This window comes from Humulus lupulus, chromosome 5 (genome assembly GCF_963169125.1).
Source record: "Humulus lupulus chromosome 5, drHumLupu1.1, whole genome shotgun sequence".
NCBI lineage: Eukaryota > Viridiplantae > Streptophyta > Magnoliopsida > Rosales > Cannabaceae > Humulus > Humulus lupulus.
This window is the reverse complement of record NC_084797.1, coordinates 236,482,877-236,504,086: the sequence shown is the minus strand read 5'-3', so window position 1 is coordinate 236,504,086 and position 21,210 is coordinate 236,482,877. Positions and strand designations below refer to the sequence as shown.

At 40.2% G+C, this 21,210-nt stretch overlaps 1 protein-coding gene across 1 annotated transcript; it reads right to left on the bottom strand.

Annotated features, from left to right (window-relative positions):
• Positions 1–2,094: 2,094 nt before the first annotated feature.
• Positions 2,095–8,525, bottom strand: LOC133778464 (general transcription and DNA repair factor IIH helicase subunit XPB1). The gene is made up of 20 exons (XM_062218403.1): positions 8,355–8,525; positions 8,221–8,267; positions 8,047–8,122; positions 7,804–7,966; positions 7,480–7,702; positions 7,328–7,384; positions 6,852–6,995; positions 6,333–6,413; positions 6,126–6,213; positions 5,502–5,839; positions 5,353–5,428; positions 5,071–5,264; positions 4,459–4,622; positions 4,292–4,364; positions 3,844–3,957; positions 3,499–3,579; positions 3,270–3,329; positions 3,002–3,085; positions 2,764–2,906; positions 2,095–2,633 (listed from the first exon to the last, which is right to left on the bottom strand). The coding sequence occupies exons 1-20, from the start codon at positions 8,362–8,364 to the stop codon at positions 2,537–2,539; spliced, it is 2,313 nt and encodes a 770-aa protein (XP_062074387.1). The 5' UTR covers positions 8,365–8,525; the 3' UTR covers positions 2,095–2,536.
• Between the last annotated feature and the right edge of the window lie 12,685 nt (positions 8,526–21,210).

The following is a 21,210-nucleotide window of genomic DNA, read 5'->3' as shown; positions in this document are numbered from 1 at the left end:
AATATCATTTGCTATTTATAATTACATTATTTATTATTTTGATAAAAATTATTGTATTATATGTATTAAAATATGAAAACTTGATAGATTATTATGCATAACCAATCATAGAAAAGTGATATTCACATAAATCATATATTAGATTTCAGTGCACAACGAAACATAATAATGCAAGTTTTCAGACTATCAGATTACTCTCTTCAACTTTCTCAATAATATGAAAACTATGAATTCCTGATACCAAACGAATGATTTTCAACCGATTAATCTCACATTCTTGCCACATACCACATAAGTGGTGATATAATAGTGTTTGTAAATCTGACTTTTACCCACTACTAAAGTGTGCTTACTAAAACACAATAATGATTAATTGAAAACTAATTTATATGTACCACATATAAAATGGGGTGGTAATAAACATACTGAAAAATATTAAGTATGTTGCTAGATAATCTAATACTCCTAGAATAAAAAAAATGGAATATTAGATATTGTCCTCTTAATTATGTCATAAATTGAGATAAGCAACACTCAATAAGTCAGATTATTATAATTCCAAAAAAAGGTTTAACAATGTTACCACTTAAGTTATTTTTTGTTTCTTATTGTTCGTTTGTCTCATGTACTTTAATAATTATTAAGAAAATTACTATTCTGGTCCCTAAGTTCAATCATTTATTTATTTTTTTTAAATAAAAACTATCCTCTGTAATTTTAAATAGTAGAAAAATAACTCCTTCACTTATTTTTAATCAAAGTTTTTTTTTAAAAAAAAGACAAAAATACTCTCAATAAAATTTATTAATGTATTTATTTTTCATATAAATAATTAAACTAAAAACTTAAATTAAATCAAATCCAAAATAAATAAATAAAAAAGGAAACTACATATTTTTATTTTTACTTTTGGATTTTGTTTATTTAAAATTTAAATTTTATTAATAATTTTTTTACAAAATATTATAAATATATTAATGGGTAAAAAAATATCAAATATAATTTTTATTTGAAATTTTTATCAAATAGATGACATTTTTTTTTATCTTTATCTGAAAATAGGCATACTTCAAAATATATGTATAAGGTCATTTTTAATTTTTTAGAAACTTAGGATTAAACTTGATAATGAATTTAAACCGAGAAAACCAAAATGGTTTTTCTAATGAATATAATTTTACGAGATGGTTGATACTTATGATCTAATAAATAACTATTCACTTTCACTTTTAATACTGTTTAAATTAACCAAGAAGAAAGTATTCTATCCTGACACACAAAAGTCAAGACCACCAAATCAGCTTCAGTCGCCACATGGTTGACTGAGGAGTGATTCTCATACAAATTTGACTAATACATTTTTTTTATATGGATATATACATATAATTTAGTACACTACTTTCTAATGAATAATGTACCATTGGTCCTATTTTGCACCAAATGATTTCCCCATCTTTTTTTCTTGATGTCTCCACTACTTGGGAGTTGGAGTGGGAGTTGTGAGTGTGATGTCCATTTCAGGCCAAATTTAGTATTCTACTTTGCTTTGCCTAGCTCTCGTGTTGTAATTTCTTTTCAAATTGTATTCTCTTTTCTCTCTCACATCATACTAGAATAACACTAAGTACATATAAAAAGGGCAATAATGAGAGCAGCAACTAGAGCTTGGTGAAGTGAATCTTTGGCTTTGTGACTTTTGGTTTGATATAATAACAGTGTAAATAAATGAGTGTGTAAGAATTAATGGTGGGGCTTTTATTTCACAATCAAGTGCAAGTTTTTTCATTCACCAAGAGCCAGAAGAATGTCCCAAAAGCAGTCAAATTACTACCCTATATACTCCTAGGTCTTTCCAAGCTTAGAATACTTAACTAAAAGATAACAATATAATAATAATTATTATTCCTCCAACATGTGAAGAATCTCTCTCTCTCTCTCTCCAAAGTACTTACCAACTTCAAGATGTGACAGCTGAAGTATTCTGAATCAAGTTTTTCAAGTAAACTGGAGCCAAAAACAGAACATAAACAACTGAATTATGGAGCTGCCCGACAACTTATAGTGCCCTTATGACTAAAATATGACTATGTTCCATAACAAAGTTCACTCTATTGTCCATTCACAAGTAAATATCATTGCCAAAACAGCCCTATGAGAACTCAACTGTTTTGTATAATACTATATTTTACTTCAAAGGAGAACCACCTCTAGTGTAAAGAGCAATATTTTCTCACCTGATTACATACATTACAATAAAAGAAATGAAAAGAAAAGGCCCCCCCATGGCTCTATCATATTCCTTTCCTACTACATTTCTAAAATCCCAACAGACTGACCGGAACTAATATTACATTAATCAAAAGCTAAGCTTCTGATCAGTAATTACCCCCAGAGAATTTCACTTCCAAGTGTATACCCAAGTTGGTATTGGAAATTCACACAACATAGATATTTCGTATGCAAAACTTACATAAGCTTCTCTCTAAAAAATCCCATGTATGTTTCGAACTTTGTTCTGAATTTCCCCATTTTTGTCTCAGGTAAAACGTTTTTTAAACAGATGATGCCGCTTGGCTGGATCTTTGGGCTTGTTGCTCTTGAGCTGTCCTTGCCCAGCAAGTCTGCGCCCGGTACTGAAAAACAGGAGACACGGTTTATCATGAGAAAAGATAAATAAGAGGGACTAGGATAGAAAGAAAACATGCCACTACATGATGCCATTGCTCCACCAAAAACATGAAAGGGAAAAAAAAGTCAGCATACCTGTACTCCATGTAGACCATTCCATTTGCACCTGACATGGCACTCATTGATCCCATAGAACGACGGCCTTTATGGAGGGCTATGTCATCTGCATCTTCTTCCAATTGCTCTAACCCGACTGCGTCATCACCGGCACTCAACACCTGGTATGAATAAACATATCAGGGATTAATGCCTTGAAAAAGTAGCATCAAGTGTAAAAAAAAAAAAAATTGAAGGCAGCAAGATAGATAAATACTTTTGAGAGAAGAGATAGTTGTTCTTCGAGGCGATGATAGCTCAGCTCAGGTCCCGAATCAGTTGGAGGCAAACTCGTGATCACCTTTGAGTAAATTAAAGAGAAATTAGTAAAACTGCAAGAGATCCAATAATCCTATGTGGCCAATAACATGTCAAAGTTCCCAAAGAAGTGTCAAGATGGTTTCCGACAAGGGTGGTAAATTAAAAAATAAAATACACGATAACCTCGAATAAAAAATAAAAAAGAATAAATAAATGAAGAATACCTTGAAACTATAACCTTGATCGATCAAGAACTGCTGTCTTTTAGTTGAATAGTACATCTCCTGCATAGCATTCAAGCAAAATATGTTGAGACTAAATTGAAATATGATAACATGGGTATGAATATGCATGTTTTAGAGTGTAGAATGGCCTGTATGTTAGCCTCTTCTTGTGTGTACCAAAGTATTAATTATCTAGTAGGCTTAAATAAAAATTATGGGAACAACTAACCTGTGTGTCAGTTGACACAAGGGAATAAAAGAATGCGTTGTACTCTTCTTTACCTCCTGCCATCCTATCCTGAAGCTTACCCTGTTGATCGCAACAATTCATCAAACAACCATAATTAGGGTCACAATGAATTATAAGAGTGATAATAATTTCAGTATCAGATGAAAAAAGAATGATGCCAATCAGTAAGTGCTGCTAACTACTGTCTTCATATAAATTACAAAATGATTATGTATCCTGTAAGCAGAAGAAGCCATTTCGAAGTAATTTATCGTAAACTATTAATAGTACTGTTAGTGTAATGATAGAAGATGAAAGTGTCACCCGAAAAAGTATAAAACAGACCTTAGCCCTAAGAATACGACCCAGACGCTGAGCTTCCTGACGCCTTGAACCAGCATGGGACGAAATCTGAATGATCACGTTGGCCTCAGGAATATCTATAGAATTATCACCAACCTGTAACATAAAAATTCAATCATCCGGGAAATAATTCTAAGAATATCTACTGTTTCCAGTTTATAATAAAATAATTTTGTTTCCAATATAGTGGTTGATGCAATCATGCAACAATGAAAAAGGCCAAGGAATTTTTTGAAATAGAAAGTTATTCATGCCTAAAACTATAACGAGACACCAATTTACGAAGCAAAAAATGTATAAACTCCTGTAGCAATGCAAACTAAAATAAACATTCCAAAAATATAATTTTAAACTATCATGGAATAAAAAAGAATCACTGTTAAACTATATATTCATTTCATATTAAAATCATAAAGCCAAAATGGAGTACCTTCGAGAGAAAGATGGTGTTTACATCCCGACTAGTTTTGAAAGCTTCAAGAATTTTTGTCCTCTCAACGTGGCTGCATAACACATAAGTACATTAGCCAATGTTAGACATGAAACCACACCCATTAAAATGCAATTCAAATGGGAGAGCACATGTGCTTAAACAACCTGGTAGCACCATAGATCATCGGTTTGCGGAGTTTCATAGCATACTCCGTGAGTGCAAATAGGTTGTCAGCAAAAACAATTATCTTATCCCCACGTTGTTGTTCATGAAACCGTATGAGAAACTCACATGCCCTAAACTTGTTTGGATTCATCACATAGAGTGCCTGCAAATAAACAAGGTCATTATCCTGTGGGTTTTGAAAAGTTATTAAAAAAAATAATCATAAAATAAAATTACACCCAGAAATCCTGTGAGTTGATTACTAATAACCATGAAGTATACAGTTATAGTTGGGGAATATGTTTACTGTAAATAATCAGTTGAGCAATTCACTTTCATAGACATAGATAACAAGATTAACACAGTGAACTCATACCAAACTCTCCAGATAACCCAAGTTTAAAGACATTAGTTATAGCAAGAGTATTAGCGAAAAAAGGCCCAAGGGAAAGAGAGAAACGTAATACCGACAGTTATCAGACTAACAAAGATACAGACTTGGTGAATCATAATTAAAAAACCAAAAAATAATAAGCTCCTATAACATATAAAGTCTCTCATCGCAAAGAAAACCTTGCACCAAGGAAAATGAGCATTTAAAAATCAAATACCTGTTTTTTCTTGGAGTTTTCTTTCTTTAAATATTCCGCAAAAAACTCCTTCGTCATTGGACACCACACTTCAGCGCACTGTACATTCGCAATAAATCCACCTTTTACCAAATCCAACCAATTTGCTTCATACAATTTGGGACCAATAAGAAAATTCAGATCTGTAATCCTCTCATCCTCTCTCACCAGTGTGGCTACAGTCACATAACAAAATTTCACTTCCAAGCCAAAAGAAGTAAGGTCTGTGTGTACAATAACACCTATTAATAAGGGCACACGTACCAGTGAGCCCAAGCTTGCAGTGAGATTTAGTGATGCTAATGACTTTTCTAAACATGTGTGCAGGAACAACGTGCACCTGACCAAACCAATGTGAGTTGATGTTTTATAATGCCTTAATAATTCTTTTAGCTAAAAAATTATAAGGTTACCTCGTCCATAAGCAGTAATCCCCATTCTCTGTTTCTTATTTCTTCAATAATCTTTTCCGATTCTTCGGACCGTTTTCCACCAAAAGCAACCATGTTATATGTTGTTACAACCACTCCAGCATTACCACGGAATCTTTCTTTGCTATCAGATGTAAAACGACAAATTTGATCCTCTCGAATGGTTGACCAGAGCCTAAACTGAAATGCCCACTGATCCACAGACACAGCATTAGTTGCTAAACAGAGACAGCTCTTTTTAATTCGACTGGCTGCAGAAACACCAACTAAAGATTTTCCAGCACCACAAGGCAGCACAATAATACCAGATCTAGCCCTTCCTGCAAAATTTCAAATAATGAACTTGTGTAAACTAAACTTGGATTCAAGGTGGTACGACTATGATAGCCAAAGTTAGTTGAAAACCCTGAGAATAAGTATCAAAGTGCATTAACTTATGCTGAACATTGTGAGGAATCACCAAACAAAGACCATTTTGAATATTAAACAATATTTAAGCTACCAAGAATGAGAGAGAATAATGAGCAAGTTCAAAAGATTCCTGATCACAATCATATGAATCTATTGCTAGAAATTAAATGATTAAATTTGTAAAGCTAATCATACCATTTCCAAACATTTTACTCAAGCTCTTTTCCTGATATGGTCTGGGTTGTGCTTGAGGCTTCAGCTCCATGTCAAGGTCCGGATTGACCTGTAGTTCCATATGAGCACATGGTTCCGTACATCAGACATACCCATGAAATCAGAGAAAATCTCTCGCCAGTACTCTGACCAGCTATCTAAAGCAAGGAAAAGATCTTGTAAACTTACAGTATCATTTCTGAAGTCATACTCCTCTAACATGGGATAATTTAGAGCATTCGGCAAGCAACGTTGCTTGACATTTTCAACCTGCCAAATATTAAATCCTTATAAAAACTTTCTAACATAAAGCCAGTGAGGATTCAAATACAGTGGTTTACTAGACAATAAAAAATAATTCGGCATAAAGCAGCAACTTCAATCCTAACACGAGTCTTGCATTTCAGCATTTGTCATTTTTCAGTGAAAATTCAATGATAATTGATGTATTAAAAAAAACTATTTTATATTCAATGATAGTATTTGAATCAAAGGAACATGTCTTGGTGTCTAAGTAATAAACCAGCACTTACTTCACATGCTAACTGGACACAAATTATATCTCTAATCGTTGAGCTTAGAGCAGAAATGGACAAAACTAAAGTAGATATGGAATCATATCAACTTAATAGACTTAACAATAATGCCGTATACAATATAAAATTGTCAGGAGTGATTAAGGGCATGGCAAAAGTAGGCCTCACAAACCTGTGAAGGATCAACTTCAAATGAGTGAGTTTCTTTTTCTTCGGCTGCAGCTGCAATTTCTGCTTCATTCAGCAACCCATCATGACCATTTACCATCTCACCCATACTTTTGCTAATAGTAAATCCATCATTTCCATTCACACCCTATAAACAAGTTGAGGTTAGATACATCTCACAAGACAGTCAACTATGCAGACATGGGGAAGAAATCAGAGAACTATGATACTTTTACTGAAATGACCAATCTAAAACTTAAATCCCATAAGCAACTAAGGACGTATGAACTTCTCAAAGCCAAAAACGAAACACTTGCTAGGAAGGGTGATAAATTAACAACAAGAGACCCAAAGAAACTAATCTTGAACAATCCAAAATTTATTTTCTAATGAATGCACTTAACAATAAGGAACACCAGAAGGAAATGTCAGGACAGCAAAAACGCCTAATTAGAAACATTATCATATCAAATAACTTACCTCAGAAATAATCCTTGCTCGAGATATAATTTCATCCTTGAGCAAATTCTTTAGCACCTGCGTATAGTTAAAACAAATTAAAATAAAACCAAGAAACCCCAATGGCTATGCATTATGCAATAAGAAAGAAATATTAGTGGTAAGTATCTCACCTCTGGGAATGGGGATTCAACAAAGTACCTGTTCTTCTTAAGAACGAGCTTCACTTTGCCATAATTGGCCGTGGAACCATGTATGAAGTCTATCATTTCTTTTGGAAGCTTAGTCTTAGACAGTTTATTCAAAACAGCTATGATTGTCTCAGTTTCTAGACCAACAGACACCGCAGCATACAACGAATGCGGTGTCAAGTTGTATTCGTGCATAGATTCTGGCCTAGAAAACAAGTCATACACATAAATTTATGTTCAATAACCCAACAGACAACATAAAACAAATATCGACTCCAACTACATATTAGACATCAAATTTGATACCTGCAAACTGGTTCGGCAATGGCAATAAGAAAATCATAAGCTTGTTTATACAAAGGTGAGAACGTTTCAAGGAAAATGCGTCCATCAGCGCAAGCCCACAATGGCCTATTGGCGTGGTCAGGTTTCAACTCTAATTTGGTAAAATCCCTCTTTTTCCCCTCACCTTGAATCAATCACAATTTAGCCATAATCAATCAAAACCCATAATTCTCAATCAACTCGCCCAAAAAAAAAACACCTTACCTTCGCGCAAATCGTCGTCCCCTTCATCCCCAAAATAACCACCTTCGTCTTCCACAAATGGATTCCTATGCTCTTCCTGAACACATTTCCCTAATCAAATTGAAGCCCAATAACAATGACAAAACTAATATTGAACCATTGAATCGAATGAATGAATTAATAAGTTAATGAAACCTTTGCCGATGATTTGTGCTTCTTATGGGGTCGGCCCTTATGATCACCTGAAACATCGATTCGCACAAAATAACACTTAATCATCCAAAAAAAAGACCGGGTCTGATGAAAAATAGAGAATTTAGGAGAAATACCGTGTCCCATAGCCTCTCTGAATCAAAACCAGAGGTCTTAAACTTTAGATTATTCTTGATTTGTTCGTAAAAGCTTTTCAGCTATCAATGTGATTAGTTGTGAAGTAGATTAAATAAGTGAGTGTATATGTATATGAAATGTACAGAAGATGTTCTTCTTCGTTCTTGGTCTAACAGATGAATGGTGTAATATATAGTACGCACAAGAGGGAACCGCCATTTGGCCCAAAGGAGGTGTTTTACACGCGCTGTAATGCATAATCCTAAATCCAATTTTAAGGTTAATTTCCACTTGTGACCTGAAAAGTTTATTGTCATTACACTTTAGTCCTTGAGTCTTTTTTTTAAGATACTAAATTTAATTAAAACATTATCACTTAAAGAAATTGGACAAAACATATGTTCAATGGCAAATTTGGGCTATTAGAAAGGGAAATTTAAGTTTATATGCACATAGGGACTTCTAATTAAAAAAAAAATTCAATTGTTGAATTCACATAACATTTTATGGCACGTTTACTAAATGAAAATCGAAATTATTATTGTATTATGTTGTTTATTAAAACTGAGTGGAAAATGAATCAGAATCATTTTATTTTGTTTATATAACAAAGAAAGGGAATCAGGATACTTTAATTGACAAAATTGCCCTTTTATGAATAAAAATATATATTCATAAATGTATATCATATGGTATGGGTGGTATATATTTTTAAAATACAATATTATAATTATAAAATGTTACACATAAATATAGTAATATTTTTTAACGTTATTTATCAAATCGTAGACTTAGACTTACTAGATTAGCATAATATTGTTAAGAAAAAAGTAAATATACACATTATTTATTTATGAAGTCAATATAACCAATTGGAGTATGCTAGTGCTATAGGGAGTCTAATGTACGCTGCCCAGTGTACTAGACCTGATATAGCATTTGCGGTAAGTAAACTTAGTAGGTTTACAAGTGTACGCCCTGGTTTTCCCACGGGCTGATTAGCAAGCCGAGCTGCTGACTAATCGTAGTTATCTCATGAACTCCCCTGAAACCGGAGCTTCTGTCATTAGCTCGAGGAAGCCCAAATGGCTCGCCTCCATTGTCCAAGACTGGAGCAGGCCCTCTGAAGGCCGAAGGTCAAGTCCAGCATGCAGCTCGCGGTACGGGCTGAACATGGAGGTATGACCCCTTGAGAAGTAAACACACGCAAGGTAAACGTGCATATATCAGGCATCACGTGTCTGATATCCCCCTGACTTCTCGGACACGCAGCAGGAACGTGCGTGTTCAGACACCCACGGTGGGGTTGGGCCGTGCGGCCCATTACTTCCTTGCCTATTGATTTGACCATACTTATGTGTCAGGTTTAGGAATTAATCATGAATGTCACAGAATTGATACGACAAGTAAGAAGGTCACGGGATGACCTCCCTACCAACTTCCAGGTGCCTTCTTCTATAAATATGGAGACCCTGGGAGTTGATAGGTGTTGGAAAAATAATCCCTTGTAAGAGATACTTTGTAACCAAATACTCAGTATAGATCAATAATATTGACTAGTGGAGTAGAAGGATTTTAACCTTCGAACCACTTAAAAACCGTGTCTTGAGTCACCCCTTTCGTCCCCTAAGATCATACATCTATTTCGGTTCACATTTAGCACTAATCATTTTCTCTCATTCTCTTAATTACCTGTTGGCGAAGAACCGCGTCAACAGTTTGGTGCTTTCATTGAGAGCAAGTTCGTATAGTGCTGCTGCAAACATCCAACTATGGTGACTACACGGTCTAGGCATGGCAACGAGACAGAACAACATGATGGGCAGGAGGTTCATCATACTACCATCCCTGATGAACAAATTCCTGAAGTCCAGCAGTGCCCAGGAAAACAGCCGGCGGGCCAAGATGATACCGGTAGTTCGGCGCCTCGGCCACCTAATCCGAACCCATGCTTTTATACTGCGGTGGAGATGGAGAACGCTCAACTGAGGAGCCAGTTAGCAACGGCCAGCCAGCAAATCAAGGATATCCTGGCCCGACTACCCCCTCTCACAACCGACGCTAATGTTGGAGAGAGGCAAGGTGAAGCTCCTAAGTCTCGCCGGGGTAACCGGTCCAGGTATAGCCGGTCGGATAGACTTCCAGCAGCCAAATCCACCCCCTCATCACACCATCGAGAGGCAGACTTCGGGGAAGTGCCTAGGACCAGACAACAACAATACAGCCGTTCGGTTAGGACATCAACTCCTAGCTCTCAGCCATCCTCGAGGACGCCCAGAGGAGCTCGAGGAAATTCCCGAAGAAGATCCAGGGAGGGCTCGCGATGACAGCCCGTCCCCAACGACCGTCCTGTGCCTCGTCCAGATCGCCCGGCGCAGGACCAGCAGGCTGGCAGGGCTGAAAGGCCCCCACCAAACTTGATCCGTCCAGACAGAACTAGGATCGCCTCTCCAGTCCGGCATTGTAGAGTCCAAGAACTTTACTTAGCTAGTTAGATAGTAGTAGTAATAGTAATAGCTAGTAGTAGTTATAGTATTGTTATTACTGTGGATTTTGGTTCAAGCCGGGATTTAGTTGGAAACTCCTAGCAATAGTTATGGATTTTATAAGTTTAACCTATAGTTTAAGAATATTAATTTTAACGTAAGGTTTGGTTAATATTGTTGGTTATTAATATGATGATTATTATAACCTAAGGTTTAGACAGAGCCAATAAGAATATGACACTTGTCATATGCATTGTTATTAAGGAATTGTTATTTAAATGATAAAATAAGGGAAATATAAGACTTAGTCTTCATCAAAATCTGTTAGGAGCATGATATTTATTTAGATATTCAGATATTTAGACTCACAATTTTATTTATTTGTAGATTAGGTTATTTAGATAATTAAATAGATTTTTTTTTCGTAACTTTAGGGTACTGTAACTTCCAACCTATTTTTGACCCAGTTAGATTATGAATTTCGAAAAATAGTATTTCTAAAAAGTTGTAGATAATTTAATTAGATTTCTAACGGTATAAAGATATTTTAAATCGGAGTCCTACAGCTCCAGATAGGTTGATTTTACTGTAGGTTAGTTTAAAGTTACGAGATTTGAAGATTTTTATTCCTTAGGATTCTATTTTAAATTTAAATTTAAATTTAAATTTGGATTATAATCAGAAGATTTTTATTCCTTAAGATTCTATTTTAAATTTAAATTTAAATTTGAATTATGATTAGAAGATTTTTATTCCTAGAACTCTATAAATAGGACCTAGCACCAAGCATTTTTTTTCATTCATTCATCAAGCTAAGTTTAGAGGCTGCAAGTTGCTAGGTTATTGTGAGAGTTAAACACTTGGGTTGGGGATTATAAGCTTAATCATTTTTTTAAGCTTACCAAACACTTGGGAAGTAAGGTTTATAACACATTTCGGTTCAAGGTTTAGATTGGTCATAAAGCATTCAAGGTATTCCAAAACTCTAGTTCTTTTGGTATTATTTTATTCAAGTTCTTATAGTTTTCTACTCAGCCCCTAACTTTATTCTTTATTCTTGGATAGGAAATCTAAGTTCTTGAACATAAGGTTTTTGGTAAGTATATTCTTAATGGTATAGTTCTTCCATTCTTTTCATCTCACTCTCTTTAGTATACTCACCCTTCCATTTATGGATTTTAGGAGTGTTCCAAAGTCCCAAAACTGTTCTCAAATCCCTGTATTTTTGGTAAGGAAAATAGGCTAGATCTTGTATGTTTGTATGATATGTTATGTTTTTATGTTATGTTATGTTTTTATATGTTATGTTATGATTTACCCTACCTCAAATATTAGACAGGGGACGTAGATGGGTTATCATACACTACATGTGATCTAACATACCTCAAATATTAGACAGGGGACGTAGATGGTTTATCACATGTCATAATGGCCATTATTAGTATAGTCTTATATAGTATATGTTATGATATGTTTTTAGTATATGTTATGATATGTTGTGATATGATTTTATGTGTATGTTTATGTTGATTAGTAGTTTTTCCTTGCTGGGCATTAGGCTCACTCCTTTTCTTTTAGTATGATGCAAGAAAATAGATGCAGAGGCGGAAGGATTCTTGGAAGCTTGGTGTGTGTATGGAGGTGAATGGAGTGGATGGGCTGTGTGTCGATTCGAGGACAACGTTTTTTTTTAGTTTCTTTAAAATTATGTTTTTATGTTTTTTTTTTCCGCATGTAGCTTTGTAAACAATTTTATTTAAAGTTATGTTTTATTTTAAAACAATGAGCTCATTTATGTGTTACAAATATTGTTTCTTTAAGGTTTTCAATAAAGTTATGAATTTTCTTATGTATGTTCATTTCAAAGTTGAGTTTATGTTTAGTAGGTTTAATGATCTAAGTTTCATAGATAGTTGGGTCGTTACAGGCATCCTCCATCTCCGATCAGATATCCGTCTCCTCCTCGGCCAGTCTGGGACGTCCCAGCCTATGGGAGTAGTAGGAGAAACCCACTGTCTGCTGGACCTTCCCGGCGTAGCAGGGTGCCAGGGGAAAACTCAGGTCGTCACCACCGAAGGCAGACTCCAAGCCTATCCAGCAGAAGCCACTGGACCGGCAGTCGCCGGAGTGATCTCTCTGGGGGAGACCTGCGTCGGCGATTAAGTTCGGCGCAAAGTCACCAGAGAACCCAGGGAGGTGACTTGCGAGATCGCCTCAACTCTCACAGAGAAGACCGAGCTGGAAGTGGTGGCCAGGCTCGTTCAGGGGGGGTCCTATCCGAAATACGCAACGGAGGGAATGTCCCAAATAACCTATCTCAAGATAGGAGGGGCAATAACCCACCAAATGTGTATAATGGATCCGGAGCTATTGAACAGCCCCGGAATAACCAAGGACATCAGGACCAAACCCTCGAGCACCTGACCCAGATGGAGGAGCTGATGAGGAAACTTCTATCAGAAAAAGAAAAAGACGAATATGATTCAGGGGACGAGATGGAACTCTTCGCCCCCAACATAGCAGCGACGGCATACCCGTCTGGTTTCCATATGCCTCACCTGTCAAAGTTCAACGGGGACGGAGACCCCTCGGACCATTTAGGGATGTTCAACACCCTAATGATGGCCCATAACATTGGCCCGAAGCTGAGATGCTTGATCTTCCCCTCCACGCTGACTGGACCCGCCAGACAGTGGTTCAAGCAAAGTAAAAGACAGTCAATCAGCTCCTGGAAGGCCTTCTCAGCCGACTTCAAAAGGGCATTCCGAGCCTCTCAGGCCGCCCGTGTTCAGGCCGACTCCCTGGCCAACGTGAGACAGCAGCCCGGTGAGACTCTGAAGGCCTACCTGAGCAGATTCGCAAACGTCGTCGCTCGAGCTAGAGACGCGGATGATAGCTCTAAGCTCATGGCCATGAGAACCGGAATCCTTGTCGGAGGAGACCTATGGAAGGATATACAGAGGAAGGGAGTCAGCTCGGTCAACGAATTCCTTAACAGGGCCCAAGAGTGGATAAACTTGGAAGAAGCTGAGGCCTTAGCTGCGGGAACCAGCAAGGTTCCCGATCAGCCTGCGGGGATAGGGGCGGAGGTTGCGGCAACAACCCCGAACGTCGCACAGAGCAACCAGCCCGGTGGAGGCAAGAGAAAGGGCAATGGCGAAAATAGTCAACACGACCAAAAGAAGAATAAGTCCGTAGATAAGTTTAAGCCCGTCTTCACGACATATACCGAGCTCACTCAGTCCAGAGAGAGTATCTTCTTGGCCAACTCTACTCGGGTCCCCTGGAAGAGGCCGGAGCCATTGAAGCACCACAAGGGAAAGAGAGACACTTCCAAATTTTGCCGTTTTCATAACGATGTGGGCCACAATACCGACGATTGTAGGCATTTAAAAGATGAGATCGAGACTCTCATCCGAGCTGGTCCCTTGGCGCAATACTCGCGTAACCGGGTCCCAGCGAGTCGACCTACTCCAGAGGTCCCAGCGTGTAATGCCCCAAATTCTCCGATGTGTTTAACGGTGTGAATAGTAGGCCGGGAGGGCCATACTTGCTTAATTATGTTATTAATTGATAAAATGCATGTATATGTTGATTATATTATAATATGATGTGAAATGCATGCATGTGAGTCCATATTTTTAATTACAGGGGTGTGATGGTAATTTGGCCCGTTGAGGGTAAATTGTTTGTTTGGATGCATGTTGGTGATATGTTTTAAGGCCACATTATAATGTGGATTTGTTCGAGCTATTCGGCATGAGATGATCTTTAAGTGTTTAAGTAGCGGTTTAGTCATAACGGGAATAAGTTCGAGGCTCGGGGTGAGTCTCGGGATGTTTTAATGATTAGAACGTTGCTGGGAGTAAAAAGGGTAACGGGACATGAATTATTGGTGTTTGGGAATTTTGAGAATAGCGGGAATTGGGAAGCGTTAATTATGATTAACGATATAGGTTCGGAAGTACCAACTTTGCCCTTGGGAAGGCTTTAGAAGCTTTTAAAGACCTAGGGGTATTTTAGTCATTTGGGTTTGGATTTATATGGCTTTGGATGGCTGTAGAAACAGAACAGAAAAACAGAGCAACTTCATCACCTTCCCGTACATCCATTTCTCTCTTTCATTCTTTGAAGTTTTTGGTCCCAACTTGAAGATACAAGCTAGGAAATCAAAGCTTGGGAGTTGTAGACTCGGTTCACCCATTGAAAAGGACTTTAATTCCATTTGAGGTAAGGATTCATCCATGAAAAACAAGCCATACTCTGTTTTACTTTATAGTTTTCAGCTTATAGTTTTGGTGTGGATAGTTGGAATCAATGGGAGTTTTTGTGTAAGATTGATTGGGTTTTGATGAGGGTGTGATGTAGATGAGGTTTAGGGGTTGAATTGGGTGTTTGGTGAGGTTTTGGATTGGTTTGGAGGGTTTGGTTTCAAGAAAAATCGCAAAGAAGATGAACCAGAAAGTTTCTGGTCTGTTCTGGGTGCAGCAGCGCCACTTGGGGCGCAGCAGCGCTATTCAGGGCTCAGAGATGGGCTCTCTGACTTGGAAATAGGGCTGCAGCGCCATTTATTAGGGCTGCAGCACCACTCATAGGGCCGCAGCCCCTTCTGATGGGGCTGCATCGCTAGTCCATTTTTCAGCAAGCACATTTAAGGGCTCGGAATGATCCTTAAGGTTCGGGGTTTGGTTCCTTTGCCCCGTTTGAGTATTTTAAGCATCCCAAGAGTGGGGGATTGATCCCGGGAGTGTGATTTTAGATTGTGAACCATTTATTAATTTATTTTATTAATGGATTATAATTGGTTATGATTAGGTAATCGCTAAGGAATCTAAAGGTTGATCGTTCTTAGGGTTGTTTTTTCAAATTCATTCTCGCTCGAACCAGAGGTAAGAAAAATGCACCCCAAGTATGACATGCATGGAGATTCATGAGGCATGTTGGTTGTGTTAATATGGACTTGGATTGAATAAAGAATGTTTAGCATATGTTGCTCACTTACGCATGGTACTGACTCATTAGTCAGATTTGGCAAAGGTGCTAGTATCAATTGTGAAGCTGTGACTTATTAGTCAGGTTCAGCAGTGGTATTGGGCACTGGTCACACTGCGCTGACTCATTAGTCAGGATGGCCTTAGCGTGTAACGCAAGCCAACAAAGATTGGATCTAATCAACTATTAGCATTGAATGGCTCAAAGAGCATTAATGCCAGCCGACCCCGAGGGTCGATGAATGAAATAAGCGCTTGGAGGCTAGTGGCTTACCTAGCAGCCACTCTCCCACTTGAAATAGTGACATGCTTGACAATCACTCAGTATGGTTTACCAGAACCTGTTGAAGGCTAGAGGCTTACCCAACAGCCACTCTTCCACTTGAATTAGTGACATGCTAGACGATCACTCAGTATGGTTTATCGGAACCTCGTGTGATGTTCACTCATTTGTTTGAAAGCTTTATGCTCAGTATGATTATAATGATAATCATTTGATAATGTTTATGCAAAGTGTTATGTTTTCTTGCTGGGCTATGGCTCATGGGTGCTATGTGGTGCAGGTAAAGGGAAAGAGAAGCTCACCTAGCCTTGAGTGGAGAGCTGATGTGGTAATGTGTACATATGCGGCCGCTTGACCACCACGGCCAAGGAGTTCTCAGAGGAACTAGGGGGTTTACCCTATTTTTGCCGCTTAGGTCGGCGGGATTGTAAATTTTTAACAGTAGTGACCATTTTGTACTGAGAACAACTTGTAAATGTTTTATTTAGCTCTGCAGAGCGGTTTGTAATGAAAATCTCCATTTCCTTTTTACTGGTTTTATACCTTAACCTGTTAATTACACGTAGAGCACATTTTTGACCAAAGGACTCGGGTAGCGAGTCAAATTTCCGGTCCACCGTTCACCGTAACTGTTCTGGGGTAACCAGGGCGTTACACAGCGAGTCGACCTACTCCAGAGGTCCCAGCCAGTCAGCCCGAGTCCCAGGTAGATCAGGACGTCCCTCCTCCCGTGGTCGGAGGAGAGATATCCACCATATCGGGAGGTCCACACATGGCTGGCACAAGCAGAGGTGCCCAGAAGAGATACGTGAATGAACTAAAGGCTCATAACAGAGTGGAGTTCGTCCCGGAGCAGCGTCAGTCAAAACAGTAGCGATTGGAAAGACAACCGATCATTTTCACGGAGGAAGATGCAGGCCATGTCCAGTTCTCTCACAATGATCCCTTGGTTGTAGCAGTCCAGCTCGCCAACCGGAGAGTGAGAAGGGTGCTAATAGACAACGGGAGTTCGGTGAACCTTTTATTCCGATCCACTTTAGAGAAGATGGGTCTGACTGTCGCCGATCTAAAGGCAACCTCCATGATGCTGTATGGTTTTTCGGGAGAAGGATCAGCAGCGATAGGGATGATCGAGCTGGTGATCACCCTAGGAGAAGAATTTCGAACAGTATCCAAACTACTTGAATTCGTGGTCATAGACTGCTCCGCTGCTTACAACGCCATTTTGGGCCGACCCACTCTCATAGCTTTTGAGGCCATCACTTTCATCCGACACCTCGCCATGAAGTTCCCCACCTCGACAGGAATCTGATGGATCCAGGGCGATCAGCTCGCTGCCAGGGAATGCTACAGCATTTCCATGAAGGGAAAATCTAAACCCAGGCAGCTGGCTATGGCCATTCTGAGTGAAGAGGAATCCCAAGAACCCTTGGCGGCTCCTGAGATTGAAAAACCTCAAAACGCCAAAGAGGAAAATGTCACCTTGGGTGAGGACATTGACCCCCGGGTAGGCGAAGACAGATCCGAGCTCCAAGCTATTGAGGAGCTCGAGGAGGTGAACCTTGATCCACAAAATCCATCACGGATGGTCAAGCTCGGGAAAAACCTCTGTAGCAAGAGGAAGACGGAGCTAATTACGTTTCTGCGGGCTAACTTAGATGTATTTGCCTGGTCCCACGAGGACATGGTGGGAATTAGCCCGAGTGTCATCATGCACACGCTCCATCTGGACAAAAGCGTTCCTGCCAAGTCTCAGAAGCAAAGACGTTTAGGAACAACCCGAGCTGAAGCCTTAGAAGAAGAAGTGACCCGACTCAAAAATGTGGCTTTATCCGTGAAGCCAAGTTTCCAATTTGGGTCGCCAACCCCGTGCTAGTTCCAAAGCCCAACAGAAAGTGGCGAACCTGCATTGACTTCTCCGACCTGAATAAAGCCTGCCCCAAGGATTGTTTTCCATTACCAAGGATCGATCAGCTGGTGGATGCCACGGCGGGGCACGAGCTCATGTCCTTTATGGACGCGTACTCGGGCTACAATCAGATCGCGATGAATCCGGCGGACCAAGAACACACCAGCTTCATGACCCTGACTAATGTCTATTGCTACAAGGTCATGCCTTTCGGTCTGAAGAACGCCGGAGCTACCTACCAAAGATTAGTAAACAGAATGTTCGCGGACCAGATCGGGAAAAACATGGAAGTGTACGTTGATGACATGCTAGTCAAGTCAAAGACTGTCGACAACCATGTTTCCGACCTGGAAGAATGTTTTAAAATATTACGAGAATACGGCATGAGGCTCAATCCCCAGAAATGCACTTTTGGAGTCGCGTCAGGAAAATTCCTGGGGTTCATAGTCAATACCCGAGGAATCGAGGCAAACCCCGACAAGATCAGGTCACTGCTCGAGCTTCCTTCGCCTAGGTCGCGGAAAGATGTCCAGGGCTTAACAGGGAGAGTGGCCGCACTGAACCGGTTTATTTCCAAGTCAACCGATAAGTGTTTGCCCTTCTACAACCTGCTCCGAGGAAACAAGAAGTTTGAATGGACAGTAGAGTGCGAAAGCGCATTCCTCGACCTGAAGGCGCATCTGGCTGAACCACCCGTATTATCCAAGCCCAAGGCAGGCGAGCCTCTTTTTCTCTACCTAGCTGTCACTGAGGATGCAGCTAGCGCCATACTGGTACGAGAAGAGGACCAAGCTCAGAAGCCAGTCTACTACATCAGCAAGAGACTTCTCAGGGCAGAATCACGATACCCACTTATGGAAAAATTGGCGTTCTACCTGATCACGGCCTCGCGAAAGCTCAGGCCGTACTTCCAATCCCACTCAGTGCACGTCATGACTGATCAGCCTCTAAGGCAGGTTCTGCAAAAACCTGAAGCATCGGGACGTTTGTTAAAATGGGCGATCGAGCTCAGTCAGTTCGAGATTTTCTACAACCCACGAACTGTTGTAAAAAGTCAGGCCCTCGCCGATTTCGTGGCAGAATGCACGGGATTCCAGGAGAATCCAGCGGAGGACTCATCTCAGCTCACCTCGCCCCAATCATTGTGGAAGATCTTTGTAGATGGTTCATCCAACGAGAACGGCTCCGGGGCCGGAATCATTCTGATATCCCCCGAGGGACATAGATTCAACTCGGCGCTAATGTTCGGGTTCAAGGCCTCCAACAACGAGGCAGAATACGAAGCTTTGCTGGCCGGCCTAAGGATAGCCAGGGAGTTAAAGGCGAGCTCCGTCCAGTGCTTCAGTGACTCCCAGCTCGTGGTGAACCAGGTCCTGGGCGAATATCAGGCACGGGGACCCAAGATGGCCGCCTATCTGGCAAAGGTAAAAGCTGAGCTGTCCGCATTTGAGCGAGGATCGATCGAACAGATACCTCAGGAGCAGAACACTAATGTAGATGCTCTTGCCAAGCTCGCCACTTCAGGAGAGACGGAGACCTTGGGATTGGTGTCGATAGAACTCTTGGAACAACCAAGTATAGAAGGAGATCAGGCGGTGGTCGAAATGATTGACGCTAGGCCGACATGGATGACCCCCATTCTTGAGTATCTCGTCGAGGGCACGCTGCCTGAAGGACGTAACGATGCACGACGAATCTTGTATCAAGCTCCGAGATATATGCTGGTTGATGGGGTGTTGTACCGACGTGGGCATTCCCTACCTCTCCTCCGGTGCGTTCATCCGAATGAAGCAAAGGCCATCATGCAGGAAGTTCATGAAGGATTCTGCGGAGACCACACTGGGGGGCAGAGCCTGGCCTTAAAATTTCTCAGGCAAGGGTATTACTGGCCGACTCTTTCCAAAGACTCGATCTCATACGTGAAGAGGTACGACAAGTGCCAGCGATTCGCTGCGGTTACCCGAGCTCCTCCAGTCGAGCTAAGAATGATCTTGGCCCCTTGGCCGTTTGCCGTTTGGGGAATAGACTTAGTAGGCGCCCTGCCCACTAGAAAGGGCGGGGTTCGTTACGCCGTGGTAGCCATCGACTACTTTACCAAGTGGGCTGAGGCAGAGCCGTTGGCAACAATCACGTCCAAAAAGGTGCTTGACTTCGTGATTAAAAGCATCATCTGTCGCTTCGGCCTGCCCAAGAAGATCGTCTCCGATAACGGCACTCAGTTCGCAGCGACCTGTTCACCGAGTTCTGTGACAGATATGGGATTGTGAAAATTTTCTCCTCCGTGGCCTATCCTCAGGCTAATGGCCAGGTCGAAGCTGTCAACAAGACTTTAAAGGCGAGCCTCAAGAAAAGATTAGACGAAGCAAAGGGGGTCTGGCCAGAACAGCTCCCCCAGGTCCTATGGGCATACCGGACCTCGCATCGAACTCCTACGGGTCATACTCCATTTTCTTTAACTTTTGGGAGTGAGGAAATCCTCCCCGTGGAGATAAAGGTTCTTTCGCATAGAGTCCAATCTTACGAACAAGATCGAAACCACGAGCTCTTGTGCCATTCCCTCGATCTGGTTGAGGAAAGGCGGGAGGATTCGCAACTTCAGCTCGCCCATTATCAGCAGAAAATCGCCCGCTACTTCAACACCAAGGTTAAAAAACGTACCTTTAGCGTAGGCGACTTGGTCCTGAGAAGAGTTTTCCTCGTCGGAAAAGATCCCAAAGACGGAGTTTTGGGACCAAACTGGGAAGGACCATACCAGGTCATCGAAGTCATCAAGGAGGGAACTTATAAGCTAGTGCGACTTGATGGAGGGGCGGTCCCGCGAACTTGGAACGCCGTCCACTTAAAGAGATATTACCAATGATTTACTTGTAAGGCCTGAAAGGCCACTTCTTATGTATTAATGAAAATCAACTTTTTATGCATATTTGCAAGTGTAATATAAAGTAACCACAAAAGACCCTTTCCCAGTTACTTGGGGGGCACATGGTACCTAGATATAATCAGGTCTCCTTAACGACTTAGATGTTGATTCTTATCGATTGACCGTGGTTTTCTAAAAAACGCGGGATATTGATAAGGGTTAACACTAACTAAGTCCTATCCTGGTTTTAACCGGGTCATAAAACTTAGAAGTTGATTTAAATCTATTGATCGTTGTTCTTATTAAAGAGCTCGAGATATGGATAA